We start from the raw sequence: 20549 nt of genomic DNA, 5'->3' as shown, positions 1-20549 counted from the left end.
GGAAACCGACAGAAGGTCAGCCGTTCCCGGAGGGGCCTCAGACGGAACCACAACACTTACCAACTACTGAAAAAAAAAGAAGCTTCGTTGGGATTTTGGCTCTCCGCAGAGACTTTCCAAATGTGCTTTCCTGGGCAGCTGGGCTTTTCCCCTCATCCACACCGCATCCACAACAAGCCCGAGAGAGGGTCACTCCTAAGCGGCAAACAACATTCAGACAGGGGTGGTGGAGGGGGAGAAAAAAAGCCCCAGAAAGCCAAGCAAACTTGCTGCAGCACGCTCGGTTCTTCCCTCCTGCCTTCCGCCAAGTTGGAGCTCTTTTTTTCTTTCTTTTTTCCCCCCTCCCCTCTTTGGAGGCGCAGATTTTTTTCTTTCCCCTCTTCCCAGTCAGCAGGCGCGCGTGTAGATAAGTCCAACCACTTCCACCCCACCACCCGTTCCTGCAGGAAGAGGTCGGGCGCGCTACCAGGAGGCGCAGGCGGCATGGGGCTGGGTGCTGGGCACTGTGGAGGGCGAAGGGGTGGACGTGACTGTGCCTCTTAGCTGGAGAGCCGGATGGGGGCGGAGGTGATGGCGAAGTCTGGTACTCTCCGCTCTCTCTCTCTCTCTCTCTCTCTCAGCGCAGCTTAGAAGTAACAGTGCCCGAGGACAGCAGCAGAGCTTGGAGGCTGCAGCAATGCAGCACCAAGAAGGACCGTGTGTTGGTCCTTTGAAACCGCCGCCACCTCCGTTTGGGCGAATTCAGGGGGTTAGCTGGAGAGCTGGGCGGAGGCGACGGCGAAGTCCAGTGCTGGGACCATGCAGAGCTGCTCATCCAGGGGGCCGTGGACCGGCAAGCCACCCTCCACTCTCTCTTTCTCTCTCTGTTGCCAGCGTGGTGTATGAGAGAGAGAGAGAAAAAGGAGGGGAGAGAGAAAGAAAGCAAGATAGAAAGTGAAAGAAAGCAAGAGAGAGAAAGAGGGAGAGATAGAAATAGAGGGAGAGAGAAAGAGGGAGAGGGAGGGGGAGAGAGAGGGAGAGAGGGAGAGATAGAAATAGAGGGAGAGAGAAAGAAAGCAAGAGAGAGAAAGAGGGAGAGGGAGGGAGAGGGAGGGAGAGAGAGGGAGAGATAGAAATAGAGTGAGAGAGAGAAAGAAAGCAAGAGAGAGAGGGTGAAAGGGAGAGAGAAAGAGGGAGATACAAAGAGGGAGAGAGAAAGAGGGAGTGAAAGAAAAAGAGAAGAGAGAGAAAGAAAGAGAGAGGGACAGAGAAAGAGGGAGGGATAGAGAGGAAGAGAGAAAGGGGGAGAGATGGAGAGTGAGAGAGAGAAAAGAGAAAGAGAAAAATGAGAAAATTATGGAGAGAAAATGAGGGAGAGGAAAATGAAACAAATGAGAGAAGGAAGAAAAGAGAGGGAAGAGAGGTGGAGAGGAAGGAGGGAGGGAAGGAAGGAAGGAAGGAAGGAGAAATGGAGGGAGTTTCTTGATTTAAGTTTAAATTTACTTGTTAATAAAAATGTATAAATTACTTTATTACTTAATTACTTATTTTAAATATTGTATTTGTTCCCATTTTGTTTTTTACTTTAAATAAGATGTGCAGTGTGCATAGGGATTTGTTCATAGGGGTTTTTTTATAGTCCGGCCCTCCAACAGTCTGAGGACAGTAAACTGGCCCCCTGTGTAAAAAGTTTGGGGACCCCTGGTCTAGAGTCTTTGAATCAATTGTTGACAAAGTTGTAGAAGGCTCTATTAGATTTGGTGCATTGGAGGTTTTCCTCTTGTTTGCTGTAGTAATTAAGGCACTCAGCTTTTATTCGATTGCAAATGCTTTTATATCGGTTTTTGAAGTTGGAAACTTGTCCTTTTTTGTTTTTCCTCCAGAGAGATTTTTTTCTTGTTTGTAATTTTCTTATTGATGGGGAAGTTATTTTTTTTGTTTGTGGTACATTAGAGGTACATGAAGTTTGATAATAATTTTCATTTTGAGTAGGAATGTGTTGTAGAGGTCATCAGTAGTGTAGCATTCAGAGAATAGAGTTTTCCAGTTTAATGTTGAGAGGTGGGCTTCAATGTGTTCGTAGTTCGCTTTTTTGAAATTGAATTTTGGTATTATATTATTTTGGTGGATCATAGTGTGGCTTAGGTTGAGACTGAAGTTTATCATGCTGTGGTTGCTGTTGGAAAATGGTTCTGTTATTTGTAAGCCATATATTACATTTTGCTGTTGCAGAAGATGAGATCCAGACAGTTACCAAGTCTGGTATTGTTAGTTACTAGTTGGTCGAGTCCCAGATAGGTGACGGTATTATATATAGTAGAATGGATGGTTTCCGTCAGTGTTCCCTCTAATTTTTTTTTGGGGTGGGCAGAAAAGTATAGTGTCTGAGCGGCAGTCCCTTCGGGACTGGGTGGCACAGAAATAATAAATAAATAAACAAACAAACAAACAAACAAAAACCCACCGTGTTTTGCCTCAAAGAATTTCAAAATAAAATACTGTACTGTGTGTCTATAACAGTGAGCTCATAATAGGGCAACTCTATCAATATCTGGATAGGAAGCATTTATCCATGTTTCACATATAAAAATTATATCAAACTTGGAGGGGTCAAGTAGAAGGAGGAATTCAGACATCTTGTTGATTAAACTTCTAGCATTTAATAGTTTACATTTGAGATTGGTCTTGTGTTGGGGATTGGTTTTGGGGTAGTTAGAGGAAGTAAGGGGCATGCTTTCCTATTTTTTGTTTGAGGTGGTAGGGATGTCCATTTGTTGTTGTGGGATGCAGGTGTCAGTTTGATGTTGTGAGATGGGAAGTGATTAAGATCATGGGAAGTGATAATACTGCTTTATATTTCACTGGAGAGACTACACTTGGAATACTGAATCTAATTCTAGTCACAATACGAAAAAAATATGCTGAGGCCCTAGAAAGAGTACAGAGAAGAGCAATAAAGATGATAAAGGGCTAGGAGGCTAAATCATACAATGAACGGCTAAGGCAGGGGTCGACAACTTTAAACACTCAAAGAACCCCAAAGGCCCTAACCAGAAGTCCCCCATTCAATTCTGAAGCTGCCTGGAAATCCCTTTCTCCCACCATAGTCTCCTCCTAGCATGGTGTCCCTTTTCCTCTGCTGACTGGAAGTCCAATTCCCCAACTACAGAGTTTCCTCTTAGTGTAGCTTTCTTTTTTCCTCTGCCTGTCCTAACCGAAAGCCATATCAATTGTGGAGACGACCAGCAACAGGGAGCTGCAGCAGAGGGGTGAAAGAGCTACATGCAGCTCTGACCCTGGGCTAAGGGAACTAGATATGTTTAGCCTAATGAAGAGAGGTTCAGGAAGATATGACAACAAACGTATGACTGGTCCTTGTACTTATGAGCAGTATAGCATTGCCATGGTCATATGATCAAAATTCAGGCACTGTATTCACAATGGTTAGTGTCCCAGGATCATGTAATTGTCATTTGCAACCTTCTCAGTTGGCTTCCAAAAAAGCAAAATCAATTAGGATTTGCTTTATAAATGCATGATTCACTGAGTAACTGCAGTGATTTGCTTAACAACCATGGCAAAAAAAGATCATGGAATAGGCCATGAATCACTTAACAAACTTCTTGGCAAGCAATAGACATTCTGGCCTCATTTTGGTTATAATATAATAACAGAGTTGGAGGTTTTCTAGTCCAACCCCCTTCTTAGGCAGGAAACCCTACACCATGCAAATGGTTATCCAACATCTTAAAAAGCCCAATGTTGGAGCATTCACAACTCCTAGAGGCAAACTGTTCATAGAAACATAGAAACATAGAAGATTGACGGCAGAAAAAGACCTCATGGTCCACCTATACTATTTCCTGTATTTTATGTTAGGATGAATATAGGTTTTATCCCAGGCATGTTTACATTCAGTTAATGTGGATTTACCAACCATGTCTGCTGGGAGTTTTTTCCAAGCATCTACTACTCTTTCAGTAAAATCATATTTTCTCACCTTGCTTCTGATCTTTCCCCCAACTGATCTCAGATTGTGCCCCCTTGTACTTCCTATTAAAAATGTTTCCCTCCTGAACCTTATTTAACCCTTTGACATATTGAAATGTTTTGATCCTGTGCCCCCTTTCCCTTCTGTCCTCCAAACTATACAGGTTGAGTTCATTAAGTCTTTCCTGATAAGTTTTATGCTTAAGACCTTCCACCCTTTTTGTAGCCCGTCTTTGGACTCGTTCAATTTTGTCAATAACTTTTTGTAGGTGGTCTCCAGAACTGAACACAGCATTCCAAATGTGGTCTCACCAGCGTTCTATACAGCGGGATCACAATCTCCCTCTTCCTGCTTATTACACCTCTAGCTATGCAGCCAAGCATTCTACTTGCTTTCCCCACCACCTGACCACACTGTTCACCCATTTTGAGACTGTCAGAAATCACTACCCCTAAATCCTTCTCTTCGCTAACACAGAACTGCCAATGCACTACTCAGATTGAGGATTCCTTTTGCCCAAGTGCATTATTTTACATTTGGAAACATTAAACTGCAGTTTCCATTGCTTTGACCACTTATCTAGTAAAGCTAAATCATTTGCCATATTACAGATGCCTCCAGGAATATCAACCCTATTGCACACTTTAGAGTCATCGGCAAATAGGCAAACTTCCCTACCAAACCTTCACCGATGTCACACACAATCATATTAAAAAGAATAGGACCCAGAACAGACCCTTGTGGCACACTGCTTATAACCAGTCTCTGCTCAGAATACTCTCCATTAACAGCAACCTGACATAGATCTATATTAGTCTCCCTTTCTTTTCATTATCAGCAAAAAATTTGTTACACATAAATATAAAGACACATAAAGACACATTCCTCCTCCCATAACAGAGTACTGTACGAAACTAGACTTACAATCCTGGGCCTAGAAAGCTTAGAACTAAGACACCTTAAACTTGATCTAAGCATTGCCCACAAGATTATATGCTGCAATGTCCTGCCTGTCAATGACTACTTCAATTTCAACCACAACAACACAAGAGCACAGATCCAAGCTCAATATTAACCGCTCCAAACTTGACTGTAAAAAATACGACTTTAGTAATGTCCCACTGATAAATTGTTGTCAGGAAATTTCTCCTTAGTTCTAAGTTACTTCTCTCCCTAATTAGTTTCCATCCATTGCTTCTTGTCCTACCCCCAAGTTGTCTTAAGAATAGCTTGACCCCCTCGTTTGTGGCAGCCCTTGAGATATTGAAACACTGCTATCATGTCTCCCCTAGTCCTTTTTTTCATTAGACTAGACATACCCAGTTGCTGCAGTCATTCTTCATGTTTTAGCCTCCAGTCCCCTAATCATCTTTGTTGCTCTTCTTTACACTCCAATTTCTAGTCTCCACATATTTGTGGAGACCAAAACTGTGGCTACCAAAACTGGATGCAGTATTCCATGTGTGGCCTTACCAAGACATTATTAAAGTGGTATTGATTCTATCCCTCTATTTATGCAACCTAGAACTGTGTTGGCTTTTTTGGCAGTTGCTGCACATGCTGACTCATATTTAAATGGTTGTCCATTAGGACTCCCAAGATCCCTCTCACAGTTCTATTGTTGAGCAGGTACCACATATATTGTACCTGTGCAGTTTTTCTTGCCTAAATGTAGGACCTTACTTTTTTGACCATTGAATTTCATTTTGTTAGATAGCGCCCAATGTTCAAGTATATCAATATCCTTCTGTATCTTAAGCTATAAGATCAGGACTACCCGTAGATTATTTTGGAAATGTCTTGACAACATTAAATCTAGACTAGAGCATGCTTATTTTTATCTAGGGTTGTATCCAGGAATGGGCTCCTGGGCGGACCGTGTGTGTGTGTGTGCCAGGGGGGTAGCGAAAATGGAGGAAAGGAACAGAAAGGGGAGACGTGAAGGAAGGAAATGGAAGGAGAAGAAAGGAATGGAAGAAATAAAAGGAAATAAATGGAAGAAATAAAAGAAGAAAGAACTTATGACCATAATTGAGTTCAAAATTTGGTTGCTAAGCATTCTTGCTCTTGCTTAGCAAGAGTGAGATTCACTACATTTTACTCAATCCATGACATTTCCTAGCTCTTAACAGTGATGTGCAAGTTAGGGAAGTACATCTGAAGGTATGTGTAATGTTCTAATGTACAAAGGTTACATTTTGGCAGAAAGTGGACTCTGGGTATGTTTTTCCTATCACAGAAAATGAAGTTGAATGTGCATAATTTTAGAAGAGCTGCATGTATAGTGGATAATCTATATTTTTGAGTGCCTTTGTGTAATATGTATGTATACATATGGCATATGTACATATATGATTGCAGTATATTTTGGATGTTCAGCAATACTCTTCGGAGAGGGGCGGCATACAAATCTAATTAATAAATTATTATTATTATTATTATTATTATTAGTAGTAGTAGTAATAGTAGTAAATATCTTATATCTCTTTAAGGTGAGGAGAGGCAAGGCAACCTAACGCAAACTCTTGACGTGAGTGACGTCAAGTTGGCCAACTTTAAGCCAGTCACATGACCTTTAAGCTAATTTGAAAAAAAAATGAGCGCTTGCTTGAAACACATGGAAATATAAGCCTCAGGAGGAACTGTGTAAGTATTTGATTCAGTGACATTTTTGTACATAATTTGGATTGCAAAGGTGGGAAAACTCACTTTCATGGCTAAAATCCATATCATGTATTGCCTTCACAGACATCTGCAGGAGGAGGTAAAAAAAATGTCAAGATAGCAACCATGCCATCTTGACTTTTTTTTTAACAGCCTCTTTTCAATATCTCTGCTGCTTTTACCTGATCTGGCTTTTTTTTTCAAGTATGAAAATGCAGCAGCATTAATGGATACAAGAATTCATTTTTCCTTAACTTACTTCAAAACCAAATAGTTTTACTAAAAAATGCAGCCTGTAGCAATTTGGGAAACAAGACTGTCCTGTTACAGAGCCAAGACGTTGATTTACTGCTCTCTGAGAAATCTTGGATTAAGCTGGGATGCTTCATAATAATAATAATAATTATTATTATTATTATTGTTGTTGTTGTTTATTAGAGCGGCTTATGTGACGCAAGAGGTTGTTTTCAGTGATCTAGCACAACAGTTCCTTCTGCTTAGAAATACTGAATTTAACAACTAATGAATATAAATGTATGTGAAGTTATTAATCATACCTCTTTACTGAACTGTAACTCTTAGGAAAGATTAAGAGAGCTAAAAACTCTTTGTGGAGGGAAGTACAAAAATTTAAACAAAGCCTGAAATGGAAAAATAGAGAAGCTTGTTGTATTGGTATAAAAAGACATAGATGGTGCAGTAGTTAGAAAGCACAATTGCCTTGCCAGAAGTTAGATCCTAACAGGCTCAGACTTCCATCCTGCTGAGGTCAGTAAAATGGGACCCAGATTGTTGGGGGCAATATGCTGACTGTGGAAACCCTTTAAGAGAAGGCTGTAAAGCACTATCGAGTTGTATATTAGTGCTATTGCTATATGTAAGTTTTTCAGAATTATTTGTACTTAGTATCTCAGACACCGTCCGGCATGAACATAGACTTCGTTTAAAGGTTTCTATCAGAGACAACGTGCATCTGAGGCTCACAACATAAATCATTCTCCAGGCCACAAAGAACTTTCAAGAAGATTTTGTATTATAAATATACTGTATTTTTCACAAAGCCCCTTCATTGGAAAATAAAGTTTGGTGTTGTTGGTAAGGGAAGTATGCATTTTCATATACATATGCTTTCATACAAATTCAGACTTAGTAGATAAGGCACAGTGCTTTATGTTTAAGTCACAACTGAACTTGTCTCCATGTCTTCACGGGGTAAAACTGTTCTTCCTTACAGAATAAAAGTAGCAGTACATTTAAAATTACAATCTTGAATCACAGTGAAATTTAAAAAGACAAGCCATACTTAAGACACACACAAAAAAGTCATTTTATACAACCTGCCTTCAGTGTTCTCCAGCATATGCAGACAAAGCACAACTGCAGTTCTATTCAATCCTTTTATATGTGGAGAGTTATTGGCTCATTTCTTGGAATTAGCTCAATTTATTTGTGAGGCATGAGGGGGGGAAAACACACTATACTGGGAGGAAGAATTTGTTTCTGAAGTTTTTTGGCACTTGGTAAAACCAGGCAATTTGGAGTGAATGCACAGAAAGCACAACTGTGTTTCGAAATTTTGAAGTCAATCAAATTTGGTTTATGGCCCTTAGCTCAGACATGTTTAGCCATTCAAAACCAAAGAAACAAGTAGAAGTGATATACAGGTGAAACTCAAAATAAGTATAGGTAGTCCTTGACTTACAACCATTCATTAATGTGCTTGGGTACAGCACTTTAGAAACATCCAACTTTGTTTGCAATTACCTTTTGAGGCTTTCCCTCCTTATGGAGGGTGTCAATTATGGTTGTCTGCACAACTGTCAGATCAGCAGTCTTTCCTATGTTTCTGATTGCTACTGAACCAGACTGAGACCATTTAAAGGCTCAGGGAACCTTTTTCAGGTGTTATGGCTTAATTAGCTGATTAGAGTGGGACACTTTTGAGCCTGGAATATTGCACCTTTTCATAATATTCTAATTTTCTGAGCTGATGGATTTGGGGTTTTCATGAGCTGTGTCCCATAATCATCACAATTATGACAAATCATAATTGAAACATTTTGCTTTGCATGTAATGTGTCTCTCTCACATATTAGTTTCACCTTTTAAGTTGTATTACTGAAATAAATGAACTTTTGCATGATATTCTAATTTTTTGAGTTTCACCTGTGCAATGCCTTACCACCCAAGCAAAGCACTTGTCATATGATGAAAAGTTCATATATCCATTCTGCTTCCTTCACAAGCTTGGTGTCTCTAGAGAAGACCATGGCATCTTACAGTTGTTAGAAATGAAATGTATCACTCAATAAAAATGTTTAAATGGGTATATCTGCAAAATATATTTTGTCCTTAGATAAAATATTTGTCCATAGATGAGAGTGCTTGGCACTGGAGACAGAAGTTAGAGTGAGGATATTAGTGTAAACTATCAGTGTTAATCAAGGCAATGAGAAAGGGAGAAATAATTTGGACTAAAAAAATAAAAAAGGGGATTGGTATCATTCAACCTCTGATAAGGCACACCGTCTTCGAAATTCTTGCCCACGTTCGTGGATCCATTTATTGGAGACTGTAAAAGAAAAAGAAAAGCAAGTCTTCATTAGCTCATAAAGTTTCCATCCTGCCTTCCCTTCAGAAGCTCAAGACTATTTGCACAACATTTGTTTCTCCAATTTGTCCCTACAGCAGGACTGTCAAACCTTTGGCCCGTGGGCAGAATGTGTCACGCGCTGGCCACGCTCGTGCCCAGTTTATCGAAGGGTAAAAGAAATCCTGATATGAAATGTGACATTGCTGTGACGACATGAGTTTGACGCCCCTGCTTTTCAGCAACCATCAAAAGGGTAAGTTGGGCTGAAAGACAATGACAGGCACTGAATTAGCTAATGAGATTTCATGGACAAGGGTGAAGATGAACCCATTTCTCCCCAGTTCTCAACCAAAACCATAACTGTCTCACCACACTGGCAATTCACACCTTGTTATATTTAATGATCAACCTATCTATAGAAGTGTCACATAAACTGTATCATGTAGGTACTCCTTGACTTATGACTAGTGTTGGGTGAACCGAACTTGCATAGTTCAGGTCCATGCAGAACTTTGCGGTGTTCGGCATACCAAACCCGAATCCGGACTTTTTAAAAAGTCCGTGTTCAAGTTCGGCATTGGAACGAACTCCAAGATACTCCAATCAACAGCCTTGTTGTAAGCCAAAACCATGCTGTATCCGGGCAGGAAACGCAAGGATCGGCTGTTATTGGCCATGCATCCTGCTGACCAGTGATTGGCCAGCCGGATGCATGGCTGTGATTGGTCTGGAGGGACACCTGACCCTACCTGTATAAAAGGCAGGACCATGCGGTCCATCGCCATTAAAAGAGCTCCGCGTTAGTTAGGGACAGTGCTGTTGCTGCTGCTGACAGGGAGAGATAGGTTGGGGAGATTTCTAAGGGTAGATCACCTAGGCTGCATCTAGTGGCTGTTGCCACCGAAAGGAGGCATATCTCAACTGTGCCATTGTCTTCAAAAGGTCAATCACCTAGGCATCCAAGAAAAAAAGGGGAGATTTTTTTTTAGGGCAGTTTGCCTGAATCTTGGGGTTTCTGACCCTGAAAGGGACATTTCCCAACTGTTTTATTTTGTTGCCGAGGGCAGATACCCATCCAATAGAAAAAAATGAAAATACTTTTTTCTTGCAGTTTCCCTGAATCTTGGGGTTTCTGCCACTGAAAGGGGCATATCTCATCTATGCCATTTTCTTGCTGAGGGCAGATCCACCTACCCATCCAAGAGAAAAAAAGTGAAAGACTTTTTGGGGTGCCACTTTCCCTGCATCTTAGGCTGCCACTGAAAGGGGAACCCAACTTGCATAGTACTGGTACGTGCCGAATTTTGTTGGGGAAAAAAAAGATTTTGTGGGAAAAGTTCACGTAGCAGTGATAGATCTAGGCATTCCAGAGATTAAAACGGGGTGGTGGTGGTGGTGTCAGTCATACATTGCCACTACTGATCTCTGCCCATTTAATTTTGGGTCAAACACGAGGCCACTTCCTTTCTCTGCATTTCCTTTTTCTGTCTAATCTAAAGTCATTAATGCTCTCTGTCAATTTAATTTTGGGTCAAACATGGGGCCACTTCCTTTCTCTGCATTTCCTTTTTCTGTCTAATCTAAAGCCGCTACTGATCTCCGCCAATTTAATTTTGGGTCAAACACGGGGCCACTTCCTTTCTCTGCATTTTCTTTTTCTGTCTAATGCAAGGAGTCTACTGCTATCTGGGCAGTTAATTTTGGGTCAAACACAGGGCCACTTCCTGTATCTGTGAATTTACTGTTTTTCTGTCTAATACAAGGGCTCTACTGCTGTCTGGGCATTTAATTTTTCTAGGGCCACCTGAACACCGCACCTTCTTTGTTCCCAATTTTCTTGGGCCAGTGTCACTGCAGGACTTCAACCATGAAGAAAGCCGCAAAAAAGGGCCATGGCCGTGGTGCTGGTGATGGAGCTGGTGCTGCAGGGGCAGGAAGAGGGCGTGTACCATCTGCGCCTCATACCCCTTTCTGTGGTGCAAGCAGGCGCCTGGGTTTGGGGCCTATATTGGTAGCCCCCAAAACTGCTTCCAGAGTGGTGAGGCAAGAAGAAGTCAAGGCACTTGGAGATAATATTGCACGCAGTGCTACCAATTCCATGGTATTGCCTTCTACCCACTCTTCAGAGCCCTCCTTATCATCCCTCTTCAATGCAGCAAGGCCGTCTCAGACAGAATCAGTGGAGTCTTTAATGCTCTTCGATGACACTTCTAACTGGGATGCCATGGGCCGTTCACCTGCCCCATCCCCAGTTGCAGATCTTGGGCTTCCGGATGGCCAAGAGCTTCTGCTGGAGAACGAGGAGGTGTCCAGGGCATCATCGGAGAAGACCACTATGGAGGATGATGAGACCCAAATCCTCACTCCTGCAGCTTACTGCAATGTTGAGGCTGAGAAAGAGGCTAGTGGGTGGAAGAAGATGCCGGGGTGATGACAAGGTGCTAGATCCCACGTGGACTGAAGGCTGGCACAGTTCAGAGGATGAAGAGGCTGTGGTGGTCCCACAGCCCCAGGCAGCCAGCAGAAGAGGGAGAAGGGTGCAAACCCTCAGCACTCAGTCTGCTGGTACTACTGCCCACCGTGGCCAGGGTCTGAGCACGCCACATGTGCCACAAAGAATCACACCAGCATTTTTTCAAGCAGTTTACAGATGACAAGACAAAGGTCATTTGCACGTTCTGCCACCAGTCCCTGAAGCAAGGGAGAAGTGTTAATAATCTGCATGACCAGGCACCTGAATACAAAACATGAGCTTCATTGGCAGCAATACTATTCAAATGCCTGGATCTTCCTCTTCTGCTATGGCTGCCTTTGCCCCTGCCACCGCCTCCCCAACAACAAGGCCACCTGTCTCTCCCCAAAGGGACAATGTAGGATCACCACCAACACACCTCCATCACCAGCAGCACCACCGCCACCAAGCCTATCTATACCATCCCAGGGAAGCTTTCAGCTGTCCATCCCTCAAACTTTGGAGAGAAAGCGGCCGTTCGGTCCATCTCACCATGAGCCCAGGCCCTTAATGCCAGCATTTCAAAGCTGCTGGCATTTGAAATGCTCCCCTACCACCTGGTGGAGACAGAAAGTTTCAAAAATTTTATGGAAGTGGCTGTCCCACAATACGTCGTTCCCAGCCACTACTACTTTTTATGCCAGGCCATCCCTGCCCTGCACCAACATGTAGTGGAGAAAGTTAGGGGTGCACTGCACAATGCTGTCAGTTCCTGCGTCCACATCACCCCTGACACGTGGATCAGTAAACATGACCAGGGCTAGTACATCTCTCTCACTGCCCACTGGGTGAATGTAGTGGCGGCTGGGAATGAGGTGGGAAGCAATTTAGCGCATATTCTTCCACCACCCAGGATTGCTGGACATCAGTCGGTGCCTCCTGTTGCCTCCTCCTCCTCCGCTTCCTCCTCTTCACCCTCCACATGCAGTAAGCACAGCGCAGCAACCGGTGCTAAAACTCATCTGCTTGAGCGAGAGACCACACACCGCCCAGGAGCTGTGGACCGGCATCCAGGGGCAGACAGACGACTGGTTGCTGCCGCTGCACCTGAAGGCTGGGAAGGCGGTGTGCGACAACGGGCGGAACCTTGTGGCAGCCTTGGGGTTGATGCACATCCCTTGCGTGGAGCATGTGCTCAACTTGGTGGTGCAGAAGTTCCTGGCCCATTATCCAGACATGTCGGTGCTGCTGAATAAAGTGCGCCTATCTTCCCTGCGGAGGAACTTTTGCCTTCCCACCCACCGCCTCATATGCAATTTGCCAACCAGGTGGAATTCCACGCTGCATATGCTGGAAAAGGTGTGTGAGCAACAGCAGGCAATAGAGGAGTTCCAACTTCAAAACGCCCAGGTGAGTAGAAGTGCAGACCAACAGCACTTTACCACCAATGACTGGGGCTCCATGAGGGACATTTGTGCCGTGCTGCAGTGCTTTCAGTATGCCACTGATATGGTCAGCACTGATAATGCCATCGTCAATGCTACTATCCACATCCTTTGCCTACTGGAAAAAAAACCCATTGAACTTACCTGAACGGTCTTCTCGATGCACTGCAAGGAGAGTCCAACATGGGTAGTACTTCAGCCTTATTGGAAGGGACTGAGTTAAAAATTTGCATAAATAACAGGTCCCGCCCCCATGCTGCTCTTAATGGGTCAGTCTATAATAAAAACGAAGTCATAGTATAAGTAAACCAAGAACTTTTATTGAACATTAATAAGCTCAAATAACTAAAGCATGGAACTGTGCCTCTGGACCAAAAGGCCGGGAGGGTTTGGACTCTCCTTGCAGTGCATCGAGAAGACCGTTCAGGTAAGTTCAACGGTTTTTCTCCACTGCACTGCTACAGAGAGTCCAACATGGGATATACCCAAGCTTACTCCACTAGGGCGGGAACAGGCTGGACCAGGGGCGCAGGATCTTGGCACACCCTCTGCAACACTCTGTGGCTGAATGCTGCCTCGGCCGAGGCATACGCATCCAGGTGGTAATGCTTGATGAAAGTATTGGTAGCGGCGCGACAAATGTCTTCAATCGGTGCTTGCTTCACCCATGCTTACGATGTGGCTGCACTCCTCATGGAATGGGCCGTGATGCCCTTTGGAGAAGATATAGATCCTGACTTGTACGCTGTAATGATACAAGCATTGATCCAGCGGCTAACGGTTCTAGGCGAGACTCTAGATCCCATGGATGGTGGGAAATAGGAAACAAATAGAGATTCTGTCTTTCAAAATGAACTCATATGTCTGATGTAGATCTTAAAGGCATGTCAGACATCGAGTTTGTGCCATTTCAGTTCCAATGGGTGCATCCAATGGGTGCAAAAGTCCAGTAAGGTAATTTCCTGTGCTCGATGAAATACTGTGTTGATTTTTGGCAGAAAAGTTGGGTCTAATGTTAAAACCACTCTGGCTAGGTGAAAGATGCACAAGTCCGGTCTGATTGACAGCGCTGATAGCTCTGACACTCTCTTTGCCGATGTTATGGCTACCAGAAAAGCCGTCTTGAGAGATAGTATGCGCAATGGCACCACGAATAAAGGTTCGAGAGAGGGTCTCGTGAGGGCCTGCAGTACCAGAGGTAAGCCCCATGTCGGAAAACGTACTGTCGGGGGTCGTATGTTGGCTGCTCCTTTGATGAAGTCCTTCACCCATGGGTAATGTGAGATGGACTGAGAGGAGTCCGTTTTGAGAATTGTGGCTATGGCCGCCACTTGTCTGCGCAGGGTGTTGGGTGCTAAGCCCTTATCTAAGCCTGCCTGTAGGAATGACAATAATTGGACCACCTCGGCACTGTGGGTCGAAGTTCTGTGTTCTGCAGAAGGTGCAGTATGCAGCCCACGTAGCTTGGTAAATTCTAGTTGTCGATGGTCTCCTTGCTGCCTGCATGGTGTTAATGACCCTTTCTGGCACTTGCCCCCTCCTTAATCTGTCCCCCTCAAGTGCCACACGGCAAGTTTCCACCAATGGGGGTCTGGGTGTGATATTGACCCCTGTGTTAACGATATCCGGTGGCGAGGTATGCGCCAAGGGGGAGAGATTGACAAGTCCTTCAGGTCGGCAAACCAGGGTCGCCTGGGCCAGTATGGGGCTACTAGGAGGACCTCTCCTTGTTCCAGTAGTAGTTTGCTTAACACTCTCGGTATCAGACATGCCGGTGGGAAGGCGTAGAGTAACTCTTTTGGCCATGGGCAGAGTAGTGTATTCACCTGTTCCACTTCTGGAATTGGAAAGCGGACAAAGAACCTTGGTAGTTTGTTGTTTTGGTATGTGGCAAACAAATCCACCTTCGGTTTCCCGTATCTGCGGATGATGTCTTGCAACAGATCTGTGTTTAGACTCCATTCTGCCGGGTCTATAGTTGTCCGGCTCAGCCAATCTGCCTGAATGTTCGAGATGCCTGAGATGTGCTCGGCTCTCAGAGAGGCCACATGTCCTTCTGCCCACTTGAAAAAGTTGTGGGTCACCAGCATGAGGCGGCCCGACCTCGTACCCCCCCTGGTGGTTGATATGAGCCCTTGTGGCTACGTTGTCCATTAGGATCCGGACGTGTTGTCCCTCCACTAGCGAAGCGAAGATTTGTAATGCTAGGCGGACTGCTCGGAGCTCCAGAAGGTTTATGTTGGGGGTCACTAGTTCCTCTGGGGTCCACAACCCCTGGGCTAACCCTATGGTGGAATGGGCACCCCACCCCAAGAGACTCGCATCTGTTGTTATAGTCACCTCTTGTAGTAACAGGAACGGTGATCCCTGTTGGAATGCCGAGGACCTCCACCACGTGAGTGATTGGCGCACTTGTGTCGAAAGTGGTACTGGTCTGTGGGAGTGGCTGGTTTGTCCCTTCTGGAAGGGGATCAGGAACCACTGAAGGGGTCTGGCCCAGGGAACAATGTCTATGCAAGATATAAACATGGTATCTATATTGGTACCTAGATGTGGTAAGTACTGGGTTGGTGTCTGGTGACTTTTCTGGTAATTGACCGTGAAGCCATGGAATTCCAGTGTCCTGATGGTTTCTGCCAAATCCTGCCATGCTCGGTGGGGGGTGCTGGACAGTATAATAATGTTGTCCAAATACGCCATTAGGTGCAATTGACAGGTCCTGAGGTCTGCCGTCAGAACATCCAGGAGTTTTGTGAATGTTCTTGGGGCAGAGGATAGGCCAAAGGGCATGGCCTTGTACTGGAAGTGGAATCGTAGAAATTTCCTGTGTTCCCGATGAATAGGTATGTGTAGGTATGCCTCTTTTAAATCTATAGATGTTAGCCAGTCTTTTTGACAAATCAATGCGAGGATTGTTTTGAACGAGTGCATCTTGAAGCGGCAGTACCGCACATAGATGTTTAGCTGATTGAGTATGAGGCGGCAGCAGCCTGAGGCCTTGGGGACTATGAATACTATGGAGTAGTACCCTTTGTCACGCTGTATATTGACAGCCCTTCAGAGACATTCAGTATTGAAACAGTTAAATAGTGTGTTTTATTGGATCCTCCTCTCGCATCACTTCCTTTTCCTCCTCCTTCTTCCTTCTTCTACCTCCATGAATCTCCATGATGTAACAAGCATATGTTCTCCTGTCCCTCGAGACAGTCTTTTATTTGTTTTCTCTCTGTTTTTAAATAAATATCTTGTTTAAAAAATGATTGGGGCTTCTATCCATTGACCTCCGGAGTTAAGGTCCTAACAGACTTTGATTTTCTGAGACATGGTAGCAGAGGATGGTTCAATTATTTAAGCCTAAAAATAATAATTTCTAAAGGCTTGATATGCCTGGGAAAAAGAAAAATTCTGTCTCTCAGATTTATCAATTTTTACCATGTCTGATAAAGAGCTAAGTTCTACACTTTCAAGGCTAGCAAAAGAGCAAGAGATATGCAACGCTGAAATGCAAAGAGAATCTCCTGTTCGGAGAGAAATCTCAATGGAATCAGTATTGCCTTCTACAGAGGGAGAAACTCAAGCTGGACGGCAAGAAACTGTGAGTAAAACTCCCCCTCTTTCAAGCCTTAATTTAGAAGAGGTGATTAATGTGCCAGAGGCTATTAAAATGTCAGAAATAATTCATTCTGAGCCAATTTATGCTTCGAGCCAGATAGAAGACACTTCCCTGTTCTCTTCGGAGCCCCGTAGCGAAGCAATTTCTAAGTACGACATAGAAAAAGATGGCGAGGCCATTTTGGGTGCAAAAACGAAAGTCAGACATTCCAGTAAACAGGAATCTTTAAAAGGCTCTAAAATGCTTTTAAGAAGTAATCAATCCTCTCCACCACCAAGCAGTGTGAATTCCGATGACGATATACAAACTTTAAATAATTTTGTTGCTAATCTAGAAGGAAGTTTAAAGGACAGTAAAAATTTCCTTGTTGATTTTTATAAAACAAAGGGATCAAAAGCCCTTACTGCATGTGAACAAGATTTAATAGAATTATGCTGTACTGAAATTACTGAAAAGATGAAAACGCTTAGCAGAGCTAGAAATTTACAAATGTGTTATTATGAAAAAGAATTTAAAACAGAAAAGGAAGAAATGCCCAAAAGTAATGTTGCAGTGCCATTTTAGAAGGTATTCATGACGAGGAATATATTACTGAATGTCAAGATTTTATTTCACATGCTTTGATGGGGCAAAGGGCCTTTGCAGAACACTCCTACACGGCAGACAAATCGCCCATATCAACAAGCCAGCCAAGGTTTCTAATTCAACAAACACCTTTGGAGCAAATACCACAGAGAAGCCAAAATACGCAGATACAGCAGGAGAACCAAACGTGGGTTCCAGCTCCTGAAATACAACAGCCAGTAGCAATACAAGCTGCAATCCAAAGGCAAATTCCTGTTTCATCAGCATTGAAAGGTGAGGCAAAATTAAAGAATACTGGACAAAATTATAAGGCTTGGTTACATGAATTTAAAATAAGACTACACAGTGAAGGTGTTCATCACATGGCTTTCAATCCACCAAATAAACCGTGGAATGAAGAGCAAAAAGCCTTAGACACAAGAGCAAGCACATTAATGTTAATGTCAATGGAAACAGATTTATCAGTTAGATTTTCAGATGATATCAGTGCTAATGACTTGATCACATCTTTAGATGAACTTTATAGACCAATTTCAGCAGAAGGAACATGCTTATTATTTTCTGAATTTTTCACTACCAAATTAAAGCCTGGAAACAAAATTGCTGCACATTTGTCTAAACTTTTAGCAATGCAAAAGGAATTGATTGAAAGAGGTTACAATATTGATGATATCCAAATGAACAGTGTTATTATTAGCTCTTTAAATGATGATTGGAAAGATGCCATTTCAAAGTATAACAACATACCTTTAGCTCAACGCACCACATCAAGGGTGTGCAAACTTTTAACAGAAGAAGTTAATATGCAAGGAAGACTTAAATCCAGAGCAACTGCTTCCAGAATCCCAATGAGGCGCAGTTACCAACCAAGGGTCTACGTTCCTAGATTGCCTAGATGTTATAATTGTGATCGTATCGGACAGGTGACTCCACAATGTCCTCGACGTTATCCAGTGTATGACCAGCCCAGAGGAACAGATTTTCAACGTTCTCAATATTCTGACAGGCCAGAGGAACAGATCCCAGAGGCGGCAGACGTAGAGGCTTCAGCAGCTACAGGCCAGCTCGACGAGGTTCCATAGGAGATCCACATCCTTCGATTGGTTCTTTGATCCTGAACAACGTTCCACATTCAGATCCTGAGTACAACACTTGACGTTTATGGACTTTAGACAGTGGAGCGGCTTTTCACATTACTTATCAAAGAGAACTTTTTAAAGAATTACATAAGACTGATGTAAAAGAATTATATTCAGTGTCAAATCACGTATGCAAAGTTGAAGGAGAAGGAACTGTTTACATAAAAGAATTGGACCAGATGATTCCCCATGTTCTATACATTCCAAAGGCTACAAGTAACTTACTCAGTCTGTATCATCTAAACAAAGAACTAGGCTATCAAGTTATGCATTTACAAAATGAAAGTCACATTATCAAGAATGGGATAATTGTTGCTCAAGCTATTCCAATTGGGGGTGTTTACTACTTAACGCCAAAACCCCAGGTGCAAGTTGAAGTAAGTATAGAAGTTCCAAAGAATGAAAGCACAGGCCCAGAGAGAAAACCTGTTGCTACTCCAAAAACAAAGGCTCCTAAAGCCAATGAAATTCAAAACAAATTCAAAACAAATCTGAGGTTCCGCATAATGTCACAAATGTTAAACCTGTACTAACAAACAAACTTTTTCATTCTAAGTGTGTCCACCATTGGCACATCATTTGGGCCACGCCTCCTATGGAGTTTTATCCAAGATGGCAAATTTTATTAATGGGTTTGATAGTAATAGTAATTGCAAAATTTATTTAGATTGTTCTGTCTGTAACAAATCCAAATCCAAATCAGCACCTACTGCTAAACATGCCACACGCTTGTTTACACGCATTTTTTATTTGCTCCATACCGACATTGTCGCCCCATTTCAGCCTACTAAAGGTAATTGTAAGTACTTTTTATGTACGGTTTTGTATACCTAATGAAACAAAATTCAGAGACCTTTCAGATCTTTAAAGACTTTGCAGCATACGTCTACAATCAACATGGTGTCCGCATCAGAAGAATACAAAGTGATCGTGGTGGAGAATTCATGTCCCAGCAGTTCCAAAGTTGGATGAGACGAAATGGAATCCACCACCTAACTTCAGCTCCCTACACACCAGCTCACAACGGAGTTGTAGAAAGACGACAAGGTGTTTTACAGACTATGTTTCGTTGTCTTTTAGAAGATGCTAATCTCAACAATTTCTATTGGGGTGAAGCACTAAGGTATGCCAATTACATTGTTAATCATATTTGGAGCAGTGTTATAAATCAAACTCCTTTTTACATGATGCACAGATACAAGCCTGATATCCGAAACCTCCACATTTTTGGCTCATATGCCATGGTCAACATTCCAGTGGTCCAGAGAAAGAAAGGAGGTCCAGTAGCAGAAAGACTGAGATTTATAGGTTTTGAAAGTTTACTTTCCCAGAGATGATATCAAGGGTACAGCGCAACCTGATGACCCAAATTCTCAGGCAGTTGCTCCAGATGTTGTTTCTCCAAAAGATAATATAGTCTTCACGAGTCGCAGATGATGTTCCTAGCGATGGAGTTGGAGACAGAGATGACCAAGATGAAGGTTGGACTACAGTTCTAAGACGTTCCAAGAGAACCACATAAGGAGTTCCTCCAAACAGATATCAACAGCAAGTATCACAAAAATGTTTTCCTCTTCTTTGCAACAGTTACAATTCCTCCTGAAATTTTTTCTCAAATAAGACATTTACCTGAGTCTGAGCAAGAAAAATGGTATGAGGCAATGGAAATTGAACTGGACTGTTTAAAGAAACTTAAGGTGTTTACACATGTTGAGCCTCCAACGAACAAGAATATTATTGGTACACGATGGGTCTACAGAATTAAACAAAAACCAAATGGTGAGAAAATATACAAAGCGAGATTAGTAGCACAAGGTTACTCCCAAGTTTATCCTGAAAATTACACAGATGCATTTTCACCTAGTTAAAAATGAAAGTTAAAATTGCTTTAACCACAGCTATTGCTTTGAATTTAGAAGTATCCCAATTTGATGTTAAGACTGCTTATCTGAACGCTGATTTAAATGAAGAGATCTACGTCAAAGGTGCACCGGGTTTCCAGGATCGAGAAGGAGATGTCTGGTTCCTGCAGAAGTCTTTATGGTTTGAAACAATCAGCTCTAATGTGGCATAGATGTCTTATTGACA

General features: G+C 42.9%; 1 protein-coding gene across 5 annotated transcripts in view; it reads right to left on the bottom strand.

Moving 5' to 3' along the window:
* Window positions 1-7646: 7646 nt before the first annotated feature.
* Window positions 7647-20549, bottom strand: part of P4HA1 (prolyl 4-hydroxylase subunit alpha 1) — a 113130-nt gene continuing 100227 nt past the window's right edge. For all 5 annotated transcript variants that reach the window (XM_070752328.1, XM_070752325.1, XM_070752326.1 and 2 more), the window contains exon 15: window positions 7647-9206. In XM_070752328.1, the coding sequence (XP_070608429.1) occupies window positions 9136-9206 (71 nt within the window). In that variant the 3' untranslated portion in view covers window positions 7647-9135. The remainder of the gene's footprint in view (window positions 9207-20549) is intronic.

Source organism: Erythrolamprus reginae, chromosome 5 (genome assembly GCF_031021105.1).
Source record: "Erythrolamprus reginae isolate rEryReg1 chromosome 5, rEryReg1.hap1, whole genome shotgun sequence".
Taxonomy (NCBI): Eukaryota; Metazoa; Chordata; class Lepidosauria; order Squamata; family Dipsadidae; genus Erythrolamprus; species Erythrolamprus reginae.
Note: the sequence above shows the minus strand (reverse complement) of the source record. Positions and strands in the feature narration are given on the sequence as shown.